General features: G+C 45.2%; 1 protein-coding gene and 1 non-coding gene across 2 annotated transcripts in view; one reads left to right on the top strand and one right to left on the bottom strand.

Moving 5' to 3' along the window:
- Positions 1-15823, bottom strand: part of ATG14 (autophagy related 14) — a 36774-nt gene extending 20951 nt beyond the window's left edge. Inside the window, exon 1 of the mRNA XM_075530988.1 lies at positions 15593-15823. Within this exon, the coding sequence (XP_075387103.1) occupies positions 15593-15813 (221 nt within the window). The 5' untranslated portion in view covers positions 15814-15823. The remainder of the gene's footprint in view (positions 1-15592) is intronic.
- LOC142426989 (U6 spliceosomal RNA) lies at positions 434-540 on the top strand. Its single transcript, XR_012779838.1, has one exon. It is a non-coding gene; the product is annotated as a U6 spliceosomal RNA (small nuclear RNA).
- Positions 15824-16074: the final 251 nt, after the last annotated feature.

Below are 16074 nucleotides of genomic sequence, written 5' to 3'. Positions count from 1 at the left end.
TGTACTTCTGAGACAGATCTGGTTTGTTCCTTTTGGAAATCCATGGTCCTGTCAACATTCTCCACCAACATCATAATTCAAATGCAACAGTTCTTCAATCTTCCTTATTCGATGTCCAACGTGCACAAGTATATGAGGCTTGGGCTAAGCATACCTTTCTTAGTTATCTAAGTAACCCCTGCTTTTCACCACCGGGCCATCTGGAGTCCCCATTCTTCTCCATGTTATCCATGGTTTGTAATGATAAACACAGTGATTTCCTTTTCATACTCAAAAACACACAAGTAAACAACTCTCAGGTAATTACTGCTTTTCACTCAAGATCCACCTAACATCGTCATTGATAGCCTTTGTGCCACATCGTATTCTGAATCCAGTCTGAATGCCTGGCAGCTTCCTATTGATGTACAACTGTAATTATTTTAATCTTCTGGTGCTCGCTTCGGCAGCACATATACTAAAATTGGAACGATACAGAAAAGATTAGCATGGCCCCTGCGCAAGGATGACACACAAATTCGTGAAGCGTTCCATATTTAAAAAAAAAAGTTATCTTCTGTACTTTCCAACTACTGATCTTTCCTATTTTCAACTTTCATATTCCAAATCAGTAATCATCATGGTATATATTGAATATGTATGTTTGATAAATTTCTGACGTTGGCCAGCTCTTCATTTTTAAAATCATTTTATTGGGGGCTCATACAACTCTTATAATAATCCATACATGCATCAATTGTATAAAGCAATTTGTACATTCGTTACCCTCATCATTCTCAAAACATTTGCTCTCCACTTAAGACCCTGGCATCAGCTCATTTTTCTCCTTCCCTCCCTCCTACGCCCTCCCTCACGAACCATGGGTAATTTATAAATTATTACTTTGTCATATCTTGCCCTGTCCGACATCTCCCTTCACCCACTTTTCTGTTGTCTGTCCCCCAGGGAGGAGGTTATATGTAGATCCTTAATTGATTCTTCCTCTCTACCCCACTCTCCCTCCACCCTCCTGGTATTGCCACTTTCACCACTGGTCCTGAAGGGATCATCCATCCTGGATTCCCTGTTTCCAGTTCCTATGTGTACATGATAGTGGGGGGGGGGGAGGAAGAAGCATTAAGGAACTAGAGGAAAGTTGTTGTATGTTTTATTGTTGCTACACTGCACCCTGACTGGCTCGTCTCCTTCCAGCAGCCCTTCTGTAAGGGGATGTCCAGTTGCCTACAGGTCCCCACTCCGCATTCCCCCTCATTCACAATGATGATTTTTTTGTTCTTTGATGCCTGATACCTTATCCCTTTGACATTTCGTGAGCACACAGATTGGAGTGCTTCTTACATGTGGGCTTTATTGCTTCTCAGCTAGATAACCACTTGTTTACCTTCAAGTCTTTAAGACCCCAGACCCTATTATCTTTTGATAGCCGGGCACCATCAGCTTTCTTCACATTTGCTTGTGCACCCACTTTGTCTTCAGCAATCGTGCCAGAAAAGTGAGCATCATGGAATGCCAATTTAACAGAACAAAGTATTCTTGCATTGAGGGAGTACTTGAGTAGAGGGACAAGGTACATCTGCTACCTTAACACTAAACCTTTTAAGTGCATACAAATCTATTCCCCCACCTCATAGATAAAAAATTTATTTACATATGTACATGCCTGTATTTAGACCTCTATAAATGCCCTTTGCCCCCTAGCTCCTTCCTCTATTTCCTTTGACTTTCCTCTTGTCCCACTATCATGCTTAGCCTTCATTTGGGTTACAGTAATTCCTCTCAGTTACACTGCCCTTCATCACGCCCGATCAGACCTCCTACACTCTCACCACCATTTGGATCACTTATTCCCTTGTCCCTGGGTTTGTTAACACCACTATCTTTCCCCCACCTCCCCCTCTCCCATGTCCCCCAAGAACTGTCGGTTCCATTGTTTTCTCCTCCAGATTGTTCACCCAGCCTATCTTATTTAGACAGACCTGTGCAGATACTAATATGCACAAAAACAACACAGAGCAAAACCAAGCAACAGAAGAAAACAAAACAACAAAAAGCCAGTAACAAAAAACACACACACAAAACTAGCACCAAAAAAGAAAAGCTTGTAGTTAGTTCAAGTTTGTTGGCCTTCGGAGTGTTTTCCAGTCAAGTCTGATGGGGCCTCAATCAAGCTCTGGCCCCAGTCTATTTTTGGTATTCCCTGGGGACTTCGTTGCTCTGTTCTGTTGCACGCCCTAAGTGTTTTGTCTTGCTGTGGTGGGATCAGATCAGGCGCAATTCCCACACTGTGTCTCCAGTGTTGTCCCCTATAGGTCAGTGAGGGATGAATGTCATGTCTCATAGTGGGGCCGGTCATATGGTCTTCTCTGTGGATTGGTGCTCTGAGCAGGAATATCATCATCAAGGCTTGGTGGGCCAGAATGAGTTCCACTCTCTCCTCCTCCCCCTTCATTTGCTCCCGTGTGCTCTGATCAGACATGTCCCTCTCCCTGAGCTGTAACTTCAGTGCTGTCCTCTTGAAATAAATTCTTCTGGGGGGAGAGGCAGCTGTCTACATAGTTGGGATTAGGGCCGGCCCCTCATCTTCAGTTTTTGTGGTTGGATCTTAAATTTGAATAACAATTATATAAACACAGAACTTTCTTGTAGGGATATACCTATTATCCTATCACAGGCAGCAGTGTAGTTCTAGGTAGATCGTGAAACATTCTATATGACAATGAATGCAATACCATTTCTCTTTATAGTAAACTACATGATTTTCCAATTCAAAATGGCCAATGCCAATCCCTTTCTGCTCTCTGATGCCAAGGATATCTATCTTGTTGTGTTCCATTTCATCTGACAACTTCCAGATTTCCAAGGTTCATCCTTCACACATTCCAGGCCCAATCACTAATGGATGCTTGCAGCTGTTTCTTCTTGTTTTGAATTGTGCTCCACCAGCAGGTGACTAACATCATAAAATCGATTCTAAATTGACACTAACAATGCCCGCACACTGTGCTCAAGACAAAAGAGCAATGCCAAACAGTACGTGGTAGAGAGTACCACAACGGGGCTTTGGGTTGTCCATGCCTCTCAAAATTGTATATAGGGTCCATGTAGAAAAAGAATGTTTTCAAACTGTGGTGGCAATTGTACAATTCTGCTTGACGTGACTGAACTATGGAAGATGATATATATTAATTTAACAAAATAAAATGCATAAACATAGTGTTATGTGCATAAGCACTTATGATGTAGCTATACAAATTTTGGAGTTGACACATTTAGGTCCTGAAACTTATCAAAGCTGAATTATTGGACAGTAAAGCCTCAGTTTTCATCATCTGTAAAAGAGGCGTGGATATCATTTCCTACTCTACAGATATGCTAAGCATTAAACACTTAATAACAAAGAATAGAAAAGCTACAGTCTTCAGTATGGATTATACCTCAACATGCAATAAAAGATAAACTGAGAAAGGATTGAAATTAAAAAGAATTTCCGTTTTGTTTGCACCTACAATCAATGCCTATCGGTTATCCTAGAGTTAAGAGACATATTGCTTTGGGAAAACCTGCAAATGATTTTTGCTGAAAAAGGAAAGTTGGCACGTGGAAGACTAAAGTGCATGTGACCCAGGTCACTATATTTTCAATTTTGGACAAATTGTGATGATAGGGAAACTATTAAATACGCCACGTACTAGCAGAAGAACAAGCAAATCTGTGCTGGATGGAAGCAGTAGAGCCAGCATGCTCCTCATCTCAAGTGCTTTGGACACGCCATCAGGAGGCACCAGTCCCTGGGAAGGACACCATGCTTGGTAGAGCAGAGGGTCATCAGAGAGCGCCGCTCCATCGCATGGACTGGCCTAGTTGTCCTAACAAGAAGCCCCACCCTAACAACTGTGAGCACGGGGTAGGGCTGGCAGTGCGCAGTGTTGTATGGGTCAGAAACAACTCGGTTGAACCTAACAAAAATCATAAGCTACTGAAAGTTTCCATACACGCTTCCTGTAGTTTGTCTTCCTTTACTCGTCTTTCCTATCTTCCCCATCTAGTTCTCCGTAGGAGCCCTAGTGGCACAGTGGTTATGCATTGGACTGCGATCCGTATGGGCAGCAACTCGAGCTCACCAGCAGCTCCTCGGGAGAAGGCTGGGCTTTCCGCTCCTGTCAACAGTTACTTTCGGAAACCCTCAAGAGGTCCGCTGTGGTCAGCAGCGGCTTGATGCATTGCATGCCTCAAAGAAATAAATAGCCTTCTCCTTATTTATCCACGCTACTCCCACTCGTCTCCTGGGCTTACCCTCTTCTCAGTGCCACGAACGGAAACCACTATCCTTAAATCCCAGCACCCAGTCCTTCTCCCAGTCCCAGAATTCAGCCTCATTTATCCTCTGTCCACAGCCCAGCATAAACCCTCTGCAGACTTTACCTAGTTAAATTCCTGCATATGCTCATCAACCAAACTCAAATGTAACTTCCTCAAGGGAAAATCTTTCTCTAAACCCCACACCAGCTGGGCTCTTTCCATTTCATACTTCTAGCAAGCAAGTCTCCTCCTTCATCACAAGCGCCATTTGTGCAATGAGACATGAGTGAATAAGGGAAGACGCAAACCCCGAGGGAAACAAGAAGCCGGGGCCTTCCTCCGAGCCACCACTCAGACCACGCACAGAGGAGGTGACTGCTGACAGCTGTGTATACACATAGGTAGACAATCTAAGAGATGATGAAATTTAGCAGAGATTTAGGTTGGAAGAAATATGAATGGCAATGTGTTTGCCCAACTGACAAATAGAAAGGAGACTGTGAATAGCAAGGCAATTAGGAGCTGAAAGCCGGGGTTTACGCCTGAAGATGTCAAGGGGGGAATGATTAGGTACATCAAGAAAAACGAAAAACTCCAACCACTCTTCTTGTGAACACAGCCATGTGAAAACAGCCAGAGCTGTTTATCTTAAAAGTATCTACTATGCTACCAAATTCTTAAAAAATAAATACCACAAAAATTTTATAAATCCACACATATGAAACTAGCATATGATAGAACCTAGTCTCTAACCTATTATGTAAGGCTTGTGGAGGCCACATCTGACCTCCTCTAACTACACAGGAAGGAAAATCTAACTCCACACCAAATCCAAGGCCAAGTGCTACATGGTGGAGGTCAGACATGCCTCCACCCCGCATCCTTCTTCACCCTACCTGACACCTACTGTTGCTCCCAATGCAACACTCTACTGTTCTGCCGGGCTCGATAATTCATTGTTATGGGCAGACAAAACTCAGCTATGGGGTATATTAGGGAAGTAAATCAGTTACAAGTCAGGACCAGTAACAGTAAGGATAGTCACTGGTCCACAACAGTGCCTCTCCCCAGCCAGCAGCTAAGTCTCTCTGGCCTGGAGTCTCCATGGGCCAGGAAGCCTGCCCACTGCTCTGCCTCACAAGCTTATTAAATCAGCAGTTCTCAACCTGCGTGTCACGACTCCTTTGAGGGTTGAATGAACCTTTCACAGGGGTCGCCTAAGACCATCAGAAAACACGTATTTCTGATGGTCTTAGGAACCAACCGAGACACTACTCCTCTGTCTGTCTCCAGGCGCGTCTGTCCACATGCAGATACACCCACATACAGGGTCACAACATGAGGAACTGTATTACAGGGTCGTGGCATTAGGAAGGCTGAGAACCACTGCGCTGGTCCAAAAGCTGCTCTCCTTGCCTCAGCCTCTGGTCTCACTTAGTGTGCCACAGCCTCTCCTGCCTCCACTACGACTGCAAGCAGGGAGGGATCTCAAACTTGCTCCTCCAATCGCTCTTCTTCCTTGATGGCCCAGGAGTTCTCTGTTCCTGCTTCTGAGATGGCTCATCCTTATAACCAGGGGAGTGGCAGCTAAAAGGGACCAATCCCCTCTATTAGAGTTGCACACGCCCTATTTGCATAGTTCCTCCCAATCATTTGGTGGGAGTGACAGGGGCATGGATAATACTCACTGCCAGTGAGTCAACGCTCACTCACAGTGACCCAGTAGGACAGGATGGAAACGTCCTGCTCAGGTTTCCCAGGCAGTAAATCTTTACAGGGGCAGAAAGCGCTGCCTTTCTCCTGTGGAGCGGCTGGCAGCCCAGCACATAAACTATTATGCCACCAGAGCGCATTCCCGACCAAGACACACTCATATAGTAACCAGAATCTCCTAATGTCCTAGCCTAAATGATTTCACAGAATCGCAACAGCCCTACAAACACTTTCCTTAAAAGAATCCAAGCAAGAGTCTTCCTAAGGCATACATTTATACAACCCTATGGTGATATAGTAGGTTGTCCATGGGCATGCCACTGCAAGGTCAGAAGTTCGAATTCATCAGCAACACCTTAGATGAGGCAATGTGCTCCTGTAGAGATGTAAAGTTTTGGAAACACAAAGGGGCAATTCTACTCTGTCCTGTAGGGTTGCTATGATTTGAAATCTACTAAGTAGTGAGTAGATTTGGTTGGTATAACCTTATGTTTGAAACATCCTGAAAAGCTAGGGATAAAGTTATCTATCATGACCTTACCGGCTAAGGGTTAGTCACGGAAAGTGCACAGTGCTTAAGGAGCCCTGATAGCACTGTCAGGTAAGGGTTGAACTGTTAACCACAAGGTAAGCAGTTCAAACCCACGAACCGCTCCTTGGGGGGGGGAGGGAATGAAACCTGATACAAGGTGGCTAGGAGTCAGAATCCACTTGGGGGGGGGGAGGAGTAAATGCAGGCGGGGGACAAAGTACTTTAAGAGGGTCTTAGGCCAAAAATGACATTAGCATCGTTATGCATGCAAGGCTACATATATCGGATATGACAATTACATACTTATAAAACGGGACTACTTAAAATTTAAATTCGGTTAAACACTCAGCTCCACGGGCACATAAGCCCATTTCAACCTTCCCCTTAGCTGGTGGCCGCCGTGCTGGCCAGCGTGGATAAAGAAGCACCTCCATCTCCTGGCTGGTGTCGCAGAGTCCAGCCAGATGACAGCTGCCTGAAATGGTCGAGACAGCCCAGCAACCAGCACGCAAGTATTCTTGAACCCATCACATAATAGCTGTGTGCATCTACCGCTTAATAGTAACTTCGTAAAATTTAAGTTAGGTGGGAGTCTACATTTCAGATCATCAACTCTGTATTCAACAGTTTAAACTACTAATCAAACTCCCCACTGGTTTACCCTTCACCGACTCTCGGCTTTCCTTCTTCCTCTTCTGGACTATCTTCCACCCAAGTTAACATCTGTCAACAGTCTAATGCAGCGGTTCTCAACCTTCCTAGTGCCGTGACCCTTTAATACAGTTCCTCATGTGGTGGTGACCCCCAACCATAATATTATTTTTGTTGCAACTTTATAACTATAATTTTGCTAATGTTATGGATCAGGCGACCCCTGTGAAAGGGCGGTTCAAACTCCCCAAAGGGGTCGCGACCCACATGTTGAGAACCGCTGACTCTAATCTATTGCTTTACCTTCCTCCTTCCTTATCCTTGGCAGTCTACAAAGCCTGCTCCCTTTGGTGTGAGAGCTATTATCTTGGGTTTTTTGTCTTTCTCTCTCCCTTATAACAGTGGTCTCATATACAAGGGGGTACCCAAAAGAAACCAGAATCCTCACCCCCCACTCCAAGCTATGTGTTTACATTTATTTATTTATTTTATTTTTTTACAAAACAACCTTATCATCTTCAAAGTCCTCTCCATCACACTGAACACATTTGTGAAATCTGCGATTGCATTCTTGGAAACCTTTTTTTAAACTGTTTGGATGGCTGACCTGCATCTTTTTTTCCTTCATCTCTTCTGCACTGTCAAATCACCATCTTCCATGTCCCTCTTCATTCACGGAAACAAAAAAGTCTCATGGAACAAGGTCAGGTGTACCAGGTGCACAGGGCAAGAGAGACATGCTCTTTTTGCCAAAAACTGGCAGTCACACTGAGATGGCTGCATGAGCAAGTGCCTTGTCTTGGTGGCAAAACCAGTCCCTTGTCTGCCACAAATCAGGCCATTTTAGTTACACACTATTATATAATCTTTCAGAATCTCTAAATAGAAAGTTTGATTAACAGGCTGACCTGCTGGAATGAACTCCAAATACACTAACCCTCACATTAAAAAAATCAAATGAGCATCTGTTGGTTTTAGTTTTTTTTTTTAAGTCCCCCGCCACCCATAATATTCTGTTAGTGACTAATCTTGCTCAGCATAATGTTCTCCAGGACTGTCCCTGACAAGAGGTACACTGTCTTTTAGCAACACTTAAGTGTGTGTAGGTACCCGTTTCTTTATCCCTTCTTCCACTGATCTGCACTTATGTTGGTTTCATCTCCTTGGTGTTGTGAATTGCAGCTTCCATCTCATTATATGAAAATGAGAAATTAATGTGGTGTCTACTTCCACTAACAGTGGCAGTGTGTTGATGTGTGCTCAGATCACAAGAAGGAAACGGCAAACATATGAGACTCATCAAAGGGCCGACGTGCAGGGGAAGATTTTGCTTTTATACAGGCTATAAAAGCCCCCCTCTTTGTTATTTGTTATAAAAATGAGTTTACACTGAAACAAATCGCGATGAGAGACAACTCTGTCCAGGTTTAATCTAGCTGATTGAGCAGGTTGGGATCTGCTTTCAAAAAGCCAAACCCCAAACCCCAACAATACAGCAGGAATCTGAAACAGAAGCTATCGAGGCCCTGTGAAATACTGAGTCAAGCACACAGACAAGTTATTCTTCAAGAAGGAAATTAAAAATAGGTGGTGTGAAAGAAGCTAAACAACAACAAAACAAACAAAAAAGAAAGACGCTAAACAGCAGATGATGTCAAGGAATGTGTCAGAGGCAGCATTTCAACCGCACCGCGCTCAGCCTTTCTCTGCATTCCCCAAGCCGCCCCTCGTGCAAAGACAAGAGCTCACCCTGAAACGGGCCCCTGCAGTACGATTCCCAAGAGGTAGGGAGGTGGTCCATACTGTTCATTAGCACATTTAACCAGAATCAGGGAGACAAAACCTCATCTTCAAAAGCAAAAGTTTTCTACACCCTATTTGGCAAATTGGGTTTGTCACATAAAGTATCTTCATCCATGACAACATTTAGATGCAGCCCACTGTCTGTAACAGGCACACCGCATGTCACCGAACAGACAGACATCAAGTAATTTAGAACACCCGGACCGCAGGGCATTGCTATGACTTCCAAACGCCCCTATTATTTATTACAAGTACTGTTTTACTTCCCCTCACTATTAGAAATGTATAGTAACTTTTGTATTTTCCTGGCCACTTATTTTTGTTATTTACCTGCCGTGCCCTTTGTCCATTTTTGTGCTGGGTTATTTTGCTCCATTTAGGAGTATTAGGGAAATGAGCTATTCTTCTTTAATATCTCTCACAACTATCTTCCCTCAATTTACTTTCTGGCTACTTACGTCACACTTCTACAGAACTTTCCAAGTTTACATTTACTAAATTTTTGTTTAATAATCTAGTTTGTGTGTCCTTTTGGGGCAGAAATCTGCCTGTCGCCTTGCAGCACACACCCCATGATACCATACCATTTCCTATATTTCCCAATCTGAACATGCATTTTTATTATTTGTGAAATTCCTCCATATTTGTTACTTGCTTTTTCCCCTAAAAGAGTATTCCCTTAAATTAATTCAGCTGTGTTCTAAAACCTCCCCTATTTGTTATGCTTGACTTTTCTATCCCCCCCCACACCCGAAAGGCATTCCTCTACATGTCTGAGGTCTGACATTTAGTTCACATTTGCCACTTCTGTATGTATGAAAAGTGTGCAGTTAGTTAATCCCAATTTACTGCTAACTCTACATTAAAATAAGGAGCACTGGTAATGCAATAGATTAGGTATTGGGTTGATAACCCAAAGGTCCGCAGTTCAAGCCCACCAGTGAGAATGCTCCACAAAGACACCAAATAAAGGAATATGAGGATAAATTTATGCATAGATAGAAAACTCCATTTCTTATCCCCCAAATCCTAAGTGAAAGGAAGAGTTATATAATCCCTTTTTCCACCCTGGAGTAACTTTAAAAAATAACTGAAAACTACACTCCATCTCTAACAGAAGTACCTCCCTGGGGAGGTTGTGAGAGACTCTGCATTTCTATAGAATTTGGACCAATCTTTTAAAATCTTGATGTCAAAGACTGCGGTGATTTTTAAGGAGCAAAAAAAAAATGCTCTTTTAATATCTGGTTTTCATCCACACAAAAATTCAAATACTTAAATTCAACTCTATCTTATTCAAAGAAAAATATCCAAAAAAATTATTTTAAGTTTCAGAGGAAGAGATAGTCACTGACAATTACTGCATTCCTACTAAAGCGCCCACAGAAGTAACCTCCTGGGCTTCTGGGATGAAGCTGTTTACTTGAGCTGGTCAGTGCCAGAGCTGCTCACAAGGACCTGCCTCAAATAGACTTTGATGACTCAGAGGAAACTTCTCTTTTAAGACAACTACCCAGTCATCTGAAAATTACCTTAAAGGACCACAGCAGGGCTGGAGACTTGCACCTGGCTCTGCGGCTCTGCTGGAAGAAACCAGATCAACCCTCCCTAGCAGAGCTCTCATTGCAATCTCACAGAACACCTTTCCCACAGGCCTGCTTCCAAATGCATCATGCTGCTTTCTGGAAACTTCAGGAAGCGAGAGAACCACTGCTCCCAGTCTTCGTGCAGCCGCTTTGCACATTTGCTGTGCAGGCCCCTTTGCAGACCCTCTCTTCTCAACAGAAAATGGCAGATGCCACATGATTTTTATGGCGACATTTTCTTTGTCATGAATTTAAGTCTTTAGAGATCGTAACAGCTTTTGGACTCTGCCAAGCTTTGCATGCATCTGGTGTGGATGTCGTGGGCACTGCAATTACCAGGAGCAGCCCTGGCAGTGTAGTTGGACTTCGAGCCACATAGTTGGCAGTTGGATCCCCCAGCAGCTCCACGGAGAAGACTGGACTTTCTACTCCCACAATAGTAATACTCTTGGAAATCCCCGGGGGCCGGGGGGGGGGGGGGGGGGGCGCTGTGAGTCAGTACTGACTCAACGGTTTTTTGGTTTGGCGATTAGTAGTAGAATCTGACAAACCAGGAAACAGCAGGAGCCCGAAGCTGTGGACGGCTTCACAAGGTGACAGTATGCAGGGCAGGGGTCACTGGCTGGGCTGTTTCTCTTTTCTAATACTGGTCTTCAATGTCCCAAAGACAGAGTGAGTGTGTGTGTGTGGGGGGGGAAATGTCCCAAAGAATTTTCTTAAGACTATAACCCTGATGGAAGCAAATTGCCTGGTCTTTCTCCTACGGAGCCCTGGGTGGGTCTGGACTGCCGATCTTCGCTTATTCATTGTGCCAACAGGACTCCTTCCCTCACACACACACACAATGCACACATACTATTCAGACCTGGAGCTGAATGTAATTAGAACTGACACATCCCTGTTCCATTTGGACTCAGGGAGACCTTAGGTGCTTCAGGTGAGTAAGGTTTTCTTTGTCACCGTACTTCTTTCTGTGTCAGTAACAAAGAAGTTTCTGTGGGGTAAGAAGCCTCAACTACTCTGGGTTTCTTCATTCTTCAACATGCAAATAGCTAATGGGATTCTGAGAACGGTCAAATGATATAAATGTGAACACCTTTTATAAATTTGGAAAAACACAATGAGAGTATCACCAGCAATTCTGGTTGAAAACAGTGATATTGCTTAGCAGTAGAATCCATCCATCCCACTACACACACATTTGGGTGAAACTACGTACAAGGATGGGAGTTAACGCCATGGCCCGGGATAATGATAAGACTCCCTAAATGAAGGGGGAAGTGCAGAGTGGAGACCCAAGGCCCAAGTGTCGGCCAATGGAGATCCCCTCATAGAGGGGTTCAGGAGAGGAGATGGGTTAATTAGGGTGCGAGGTAGTACCGATGAAGAACACAGCTTTCCCCCAGATCCTGGATGCTTCCTCCCCCCAACTACCATGATCCGAATTCTACCTTGCAGGGCTGGATAGGGCAGAGGCTATACACTGGTACATATGAGGGCTGGAGAAACAGGGAATCCAGGGTGGATGATACCTTCAGGACCAGGGGTGTGAGGGGCGATGCTGGGAGAGTGGAGGGTGGGTGGGTTGGAAAGGGGGAACTGATTACAAGGATCCACATGTGACCTCTTCCCTGGGAGAGGGACGGCAGAGAAGGGGGGGAAAGGAGACTCCGGATAGGGCAAGATATGACAAAATAACGATGTATGGATTACCAAGGGCACATGAGGGAGGGGGGAGCGGGGAGGGAGGGGAAAAAAAGAGGACCTGATGCAAGGGGCTTAAGTGGAGAGCAAATGCTTTGAGAATGATTGGGACAGGAAATGTATGGATGTGCTTTATACAATTGATGTATGTATATGTATGGATTGTGATAAGAGTTGTATGAGTCCCTAATAAAATGTAAAAAAAGAAAAGAGGAGAAAAAAATGATTAGGGCAAAGACTGTACAGATGTGCTTTATACAATTGATGTATGTATATGTATGAACTGTGATAAGAGTTGTATGAGCCCCCCCAAAAAAAAGGAGTTGTATGAGCCCCTAATAAATTGTTTAAAAAATAAATAAATAAATAAAAAGGAAGTGAGCTTGAAAAAAAAAAGACTCTTTCCCTAAGGCAGGGCCCTCCAGGTACATGCTTGCTTTTGTTTTGCTGAGTGGGACATTAAAGATTTGGATTCAGAGTTAAACTGTCTAATCATCAAAAGCAAACAAACCCATTGCCATCAAGTGTATACTGACTCACAGCAACCTGAAGTAGAAGGTCTGAGGCTGTGAACCAGGTGAGCAGACAGCTCATCTAGTTTGAATGCCTGACCATGTAGTTACCAGATGATGACAATTTGGACTAAAAGTGGGCAGACTCAAGAAATATTTGGGGGTCAGATCAAATAAGGTTTGCCAATGACTTAAATAGGGAGAATAAGGGTGGGGAGCAGTGGTGGCGGTGGGGGGTGGGGAAAGTCCAGGCTAATTCCTTGGTTTGTGGCTTTAGTAAGAAGTGGGTCATGATGAGTGATATTGAAATAGTCCAGGAAAATACTAAGGGTAGAAAGGTTGGATGGATTAAATCCTTCAATAAATTTTCACTGAGCTTCTATTATGTGAAGGTATAGCAGAGTATAAAACAAATACTAAGTCTTGCCTTCATAGAGTTTAGATCTTGGGAGGGTGGTGCCAATTAAACACATTAATATGGTGATAAGTGCTTTGATGTGCAATAAAACAGATTTAAGGAAGTTATTATTTTAATTGAATGGTCAAAGAATCTAAAGTGTGAACAGAGGCCTAATAGAAACAAAGGAGATAACCCTGAGGATTTCACAGGAAACTGAGTTCCGGGCAGTCCTAATAAATTGCAAAGGTTCTTGGGCCACCGCACTCTAGATAAATGCAAATAGGCACCAAGGCCTGGACAGATTAAGAAAAATAAGCACGGGAATAGTCTGAGTTGGAAGACTATAGGACTTTAGCTAAAGAGAAACCCCAGGGGAGTTGAGAACTGAAGAATGGAGGAGTGACCAGTACACTAAAAAAATGCACAGAGGTGAAAACTGAGAGCTCAGAGACAATAATCCTGGGATGGAAGCTAGCAGTGGCGGGTCAAGAGTCAAGTTTGGAATATGAGTTTTGGAGGAGCTGATAGAATTGTTTTTAACAAAGAGCACTCTAGGGTGAGTGACCAGGAGGGGTTTTTCGACCTGAGGCAAAGGAAGAGGTAGCCAGTTAGTAGGTGGAGTCATGAGCAACTCCTTGGGCTGATAACCTCAAGGTCAATGGTTGGAAACTATCAGCTCTGCTGGAGAAAGATGAGGCTTTTTACTCCCAAGATTTACCATCTCAGACACCCACAGGAGGTGCTCTACCCTGAGGTGGGGTTTGGCATGAAGAGATCTGTGAGGAAAAGAATAGTTCTTTTTGCCAAGTTAAAGGAGCCCTGGTGGCACAGTGGTTACCCGTTGGCTTGTTAACTCCAAGGTCAGCAGTTCGAAACCACCAGCCACTTCGAGAGTAAGATGAGGCTTTCTGCTCCTGTAGATTGAGCTGCTCTGTGGGACAATTCTACCCTGTCCTACAGAGTTGCCATCGACTCGATGGTAGTAGTTTTGCTTTTTTTAGCCAAGTTAAACTGGAGATATCCATTATAAATTTAGGATTGAGTTAGGTAGGTTTGTGTTTTCTGCATTTTGAAAGGTCTGGGTTGGAAATCTTAAATTGGGCACTGAGATGGAATTTAAATTGTGGGAAAGAACCTAGCAGAGGCAGAGGAGCCAGACCGGAATCCTTGCTAAATTCTCCTTAGGCACTTCTATGTCATACTGAAATGAACTAAAAATATTGCATCAGACAAATCTCAAAAGAGAAAGGAAGAATGAATCCTATCCATGATCACAGTAATACAAAGAACTGAAAACATCCCCAAATACCGAGACTGTATAGTGTAGTGGTTACGCGCCTTGGTATATGAATCCAGAAAGCCTAGATTGTTTCTGGTAGCCCCACTTACTGTTTGATCTTGGGCAAGGGGCTGACTGTGCAGTTTCCTTCGTAGTAAACCGGGGATACTAACTCACTGGGTTGTTGCTCATGAATGAATACTAGAGGTGCTTTGAACTTTTGCGGAAACAAAAATATGATCCTACTATCATTAACTTGTGAATTCTTGAAAGAAAAGTTGGGAGGCCCTGCAGCTAGCCACACTGCTTTCAAATCTCTATACCAGGGGTTTGTATGTTTCTTTGGGTTTCAAAATACGTTTCTAAATTCCATGCTAAGATCTTGCCCGGGTGATGTAATGGTTACGCGTTGGGCTGAGATCCACATGGTCGGACGTTCGAAACCACCTGCAGTTCCGCGGGAGAAAGGCTGGCCTTGGCTTTCTACTCCCGTACACAGTAACAGCCTTGGAAACGCATAGGGGCGTCACTACAAGACAAACTCGATGGCAGCGAGTGAGAACTACGCTGTTGTACCCGGTCTGAGCTTTGAAATCAAAACACGACTCTAAACATCCAAGAGGGCGAAGGGGGTTAAAAAAGGCTGATCATACTTCATCACACGTTAGTCAGCCTGTCAGATAATCACGTACACCTGTGACAAAAGCGCCAGACCGGAATCCCTCGTAACTGATTAGTTCTGGTCTCTCCTCTAGAAGGACTAAGAGTGCCTTCGGAGGCATAGGTTAAATCAAGCTTTAGAATGAGGGAGCTGCAAAGATCTGGTCGCCATCCGCTCATGACAACAACTGGGAGGACTACTCCCTTTTCGGGACCATCGAGAAGTACCGAGGGGTGAGTAGACTCCTCCAGGGAGGCAATGGGCGAAGCCGCGACCTTCCTCCACCCGCCCGCGCCCCTTCCTCTGGAAGCAGAGTGCCAGCGCAAGCAGCCACCCCCCCCCTCCCCGCTCGGCATCCGGGGGCCGAACAGGTGCCTCCGGCTCCAGCCTCGGGTCTCCCGGCCAGAGGAGCCCCCGAGCGAGAAACAATGGGGCCGCGGCGGCCGCCGTACCTCTCCCGGTCGCGGCCGTCGAAGTAGACGAAGTCGCCGTTCTGGACGCACTTGGCGCAGGTCAGCCGGCGGCGGGTGGTGTTGCACAGCGGACAGCGCTCGACGGCCACGTATAGCCCCTCCGCGTCGTCCACCGAGTCCTCGAAGTCTCGGGCGAGCTGCCGGTAGCCGTAGCTGGGAGCCTCCGGCGCCCGGGCTCCCTTCCCACTGGGAGACGCCATGATGGCCCGAGAGCACATCCAGTCACGTGGGACTTTGTTTTCAACCAGGTGCATCCTGGGTGAGGGGGCGGGGCCGGGGCGGGGCCTGGCGGGCCAGCGCGCCGGGGTCCTGACCCGCGGGGGCTTCTGCCCCGCCCCTCGCCCCGCCTCCCGGACCTCCCACCCACCGGCGGGGGCGGGGAAGGCGGGGGCCGGGCGGAGCGGCTGCGGGCCCCCAGCAGGGCGAATTGGGCTAGAGGGGCGAGTGTGCCAGACATGGCA

This window comes from Tenrec ecaudatus, chromosome 14, assembly GCF_050624435.1.
Source record: "Tenrec ecaudatus isolate mTenEca1 chromosome 14, mTenEca1.hap1, whole genome shotgun sequence".
Lineage (NCBI taxonomy): Eukaryota > Metazoa > Chordata > Mammalia > Afrosoricida > Tenrecidae > Tenrec > Tenrec ecaudatus.
Note: the sequence above shows the minus strand (reverse complement) of the source record. Positions and strands in the feature narration are given on the sequence as shown.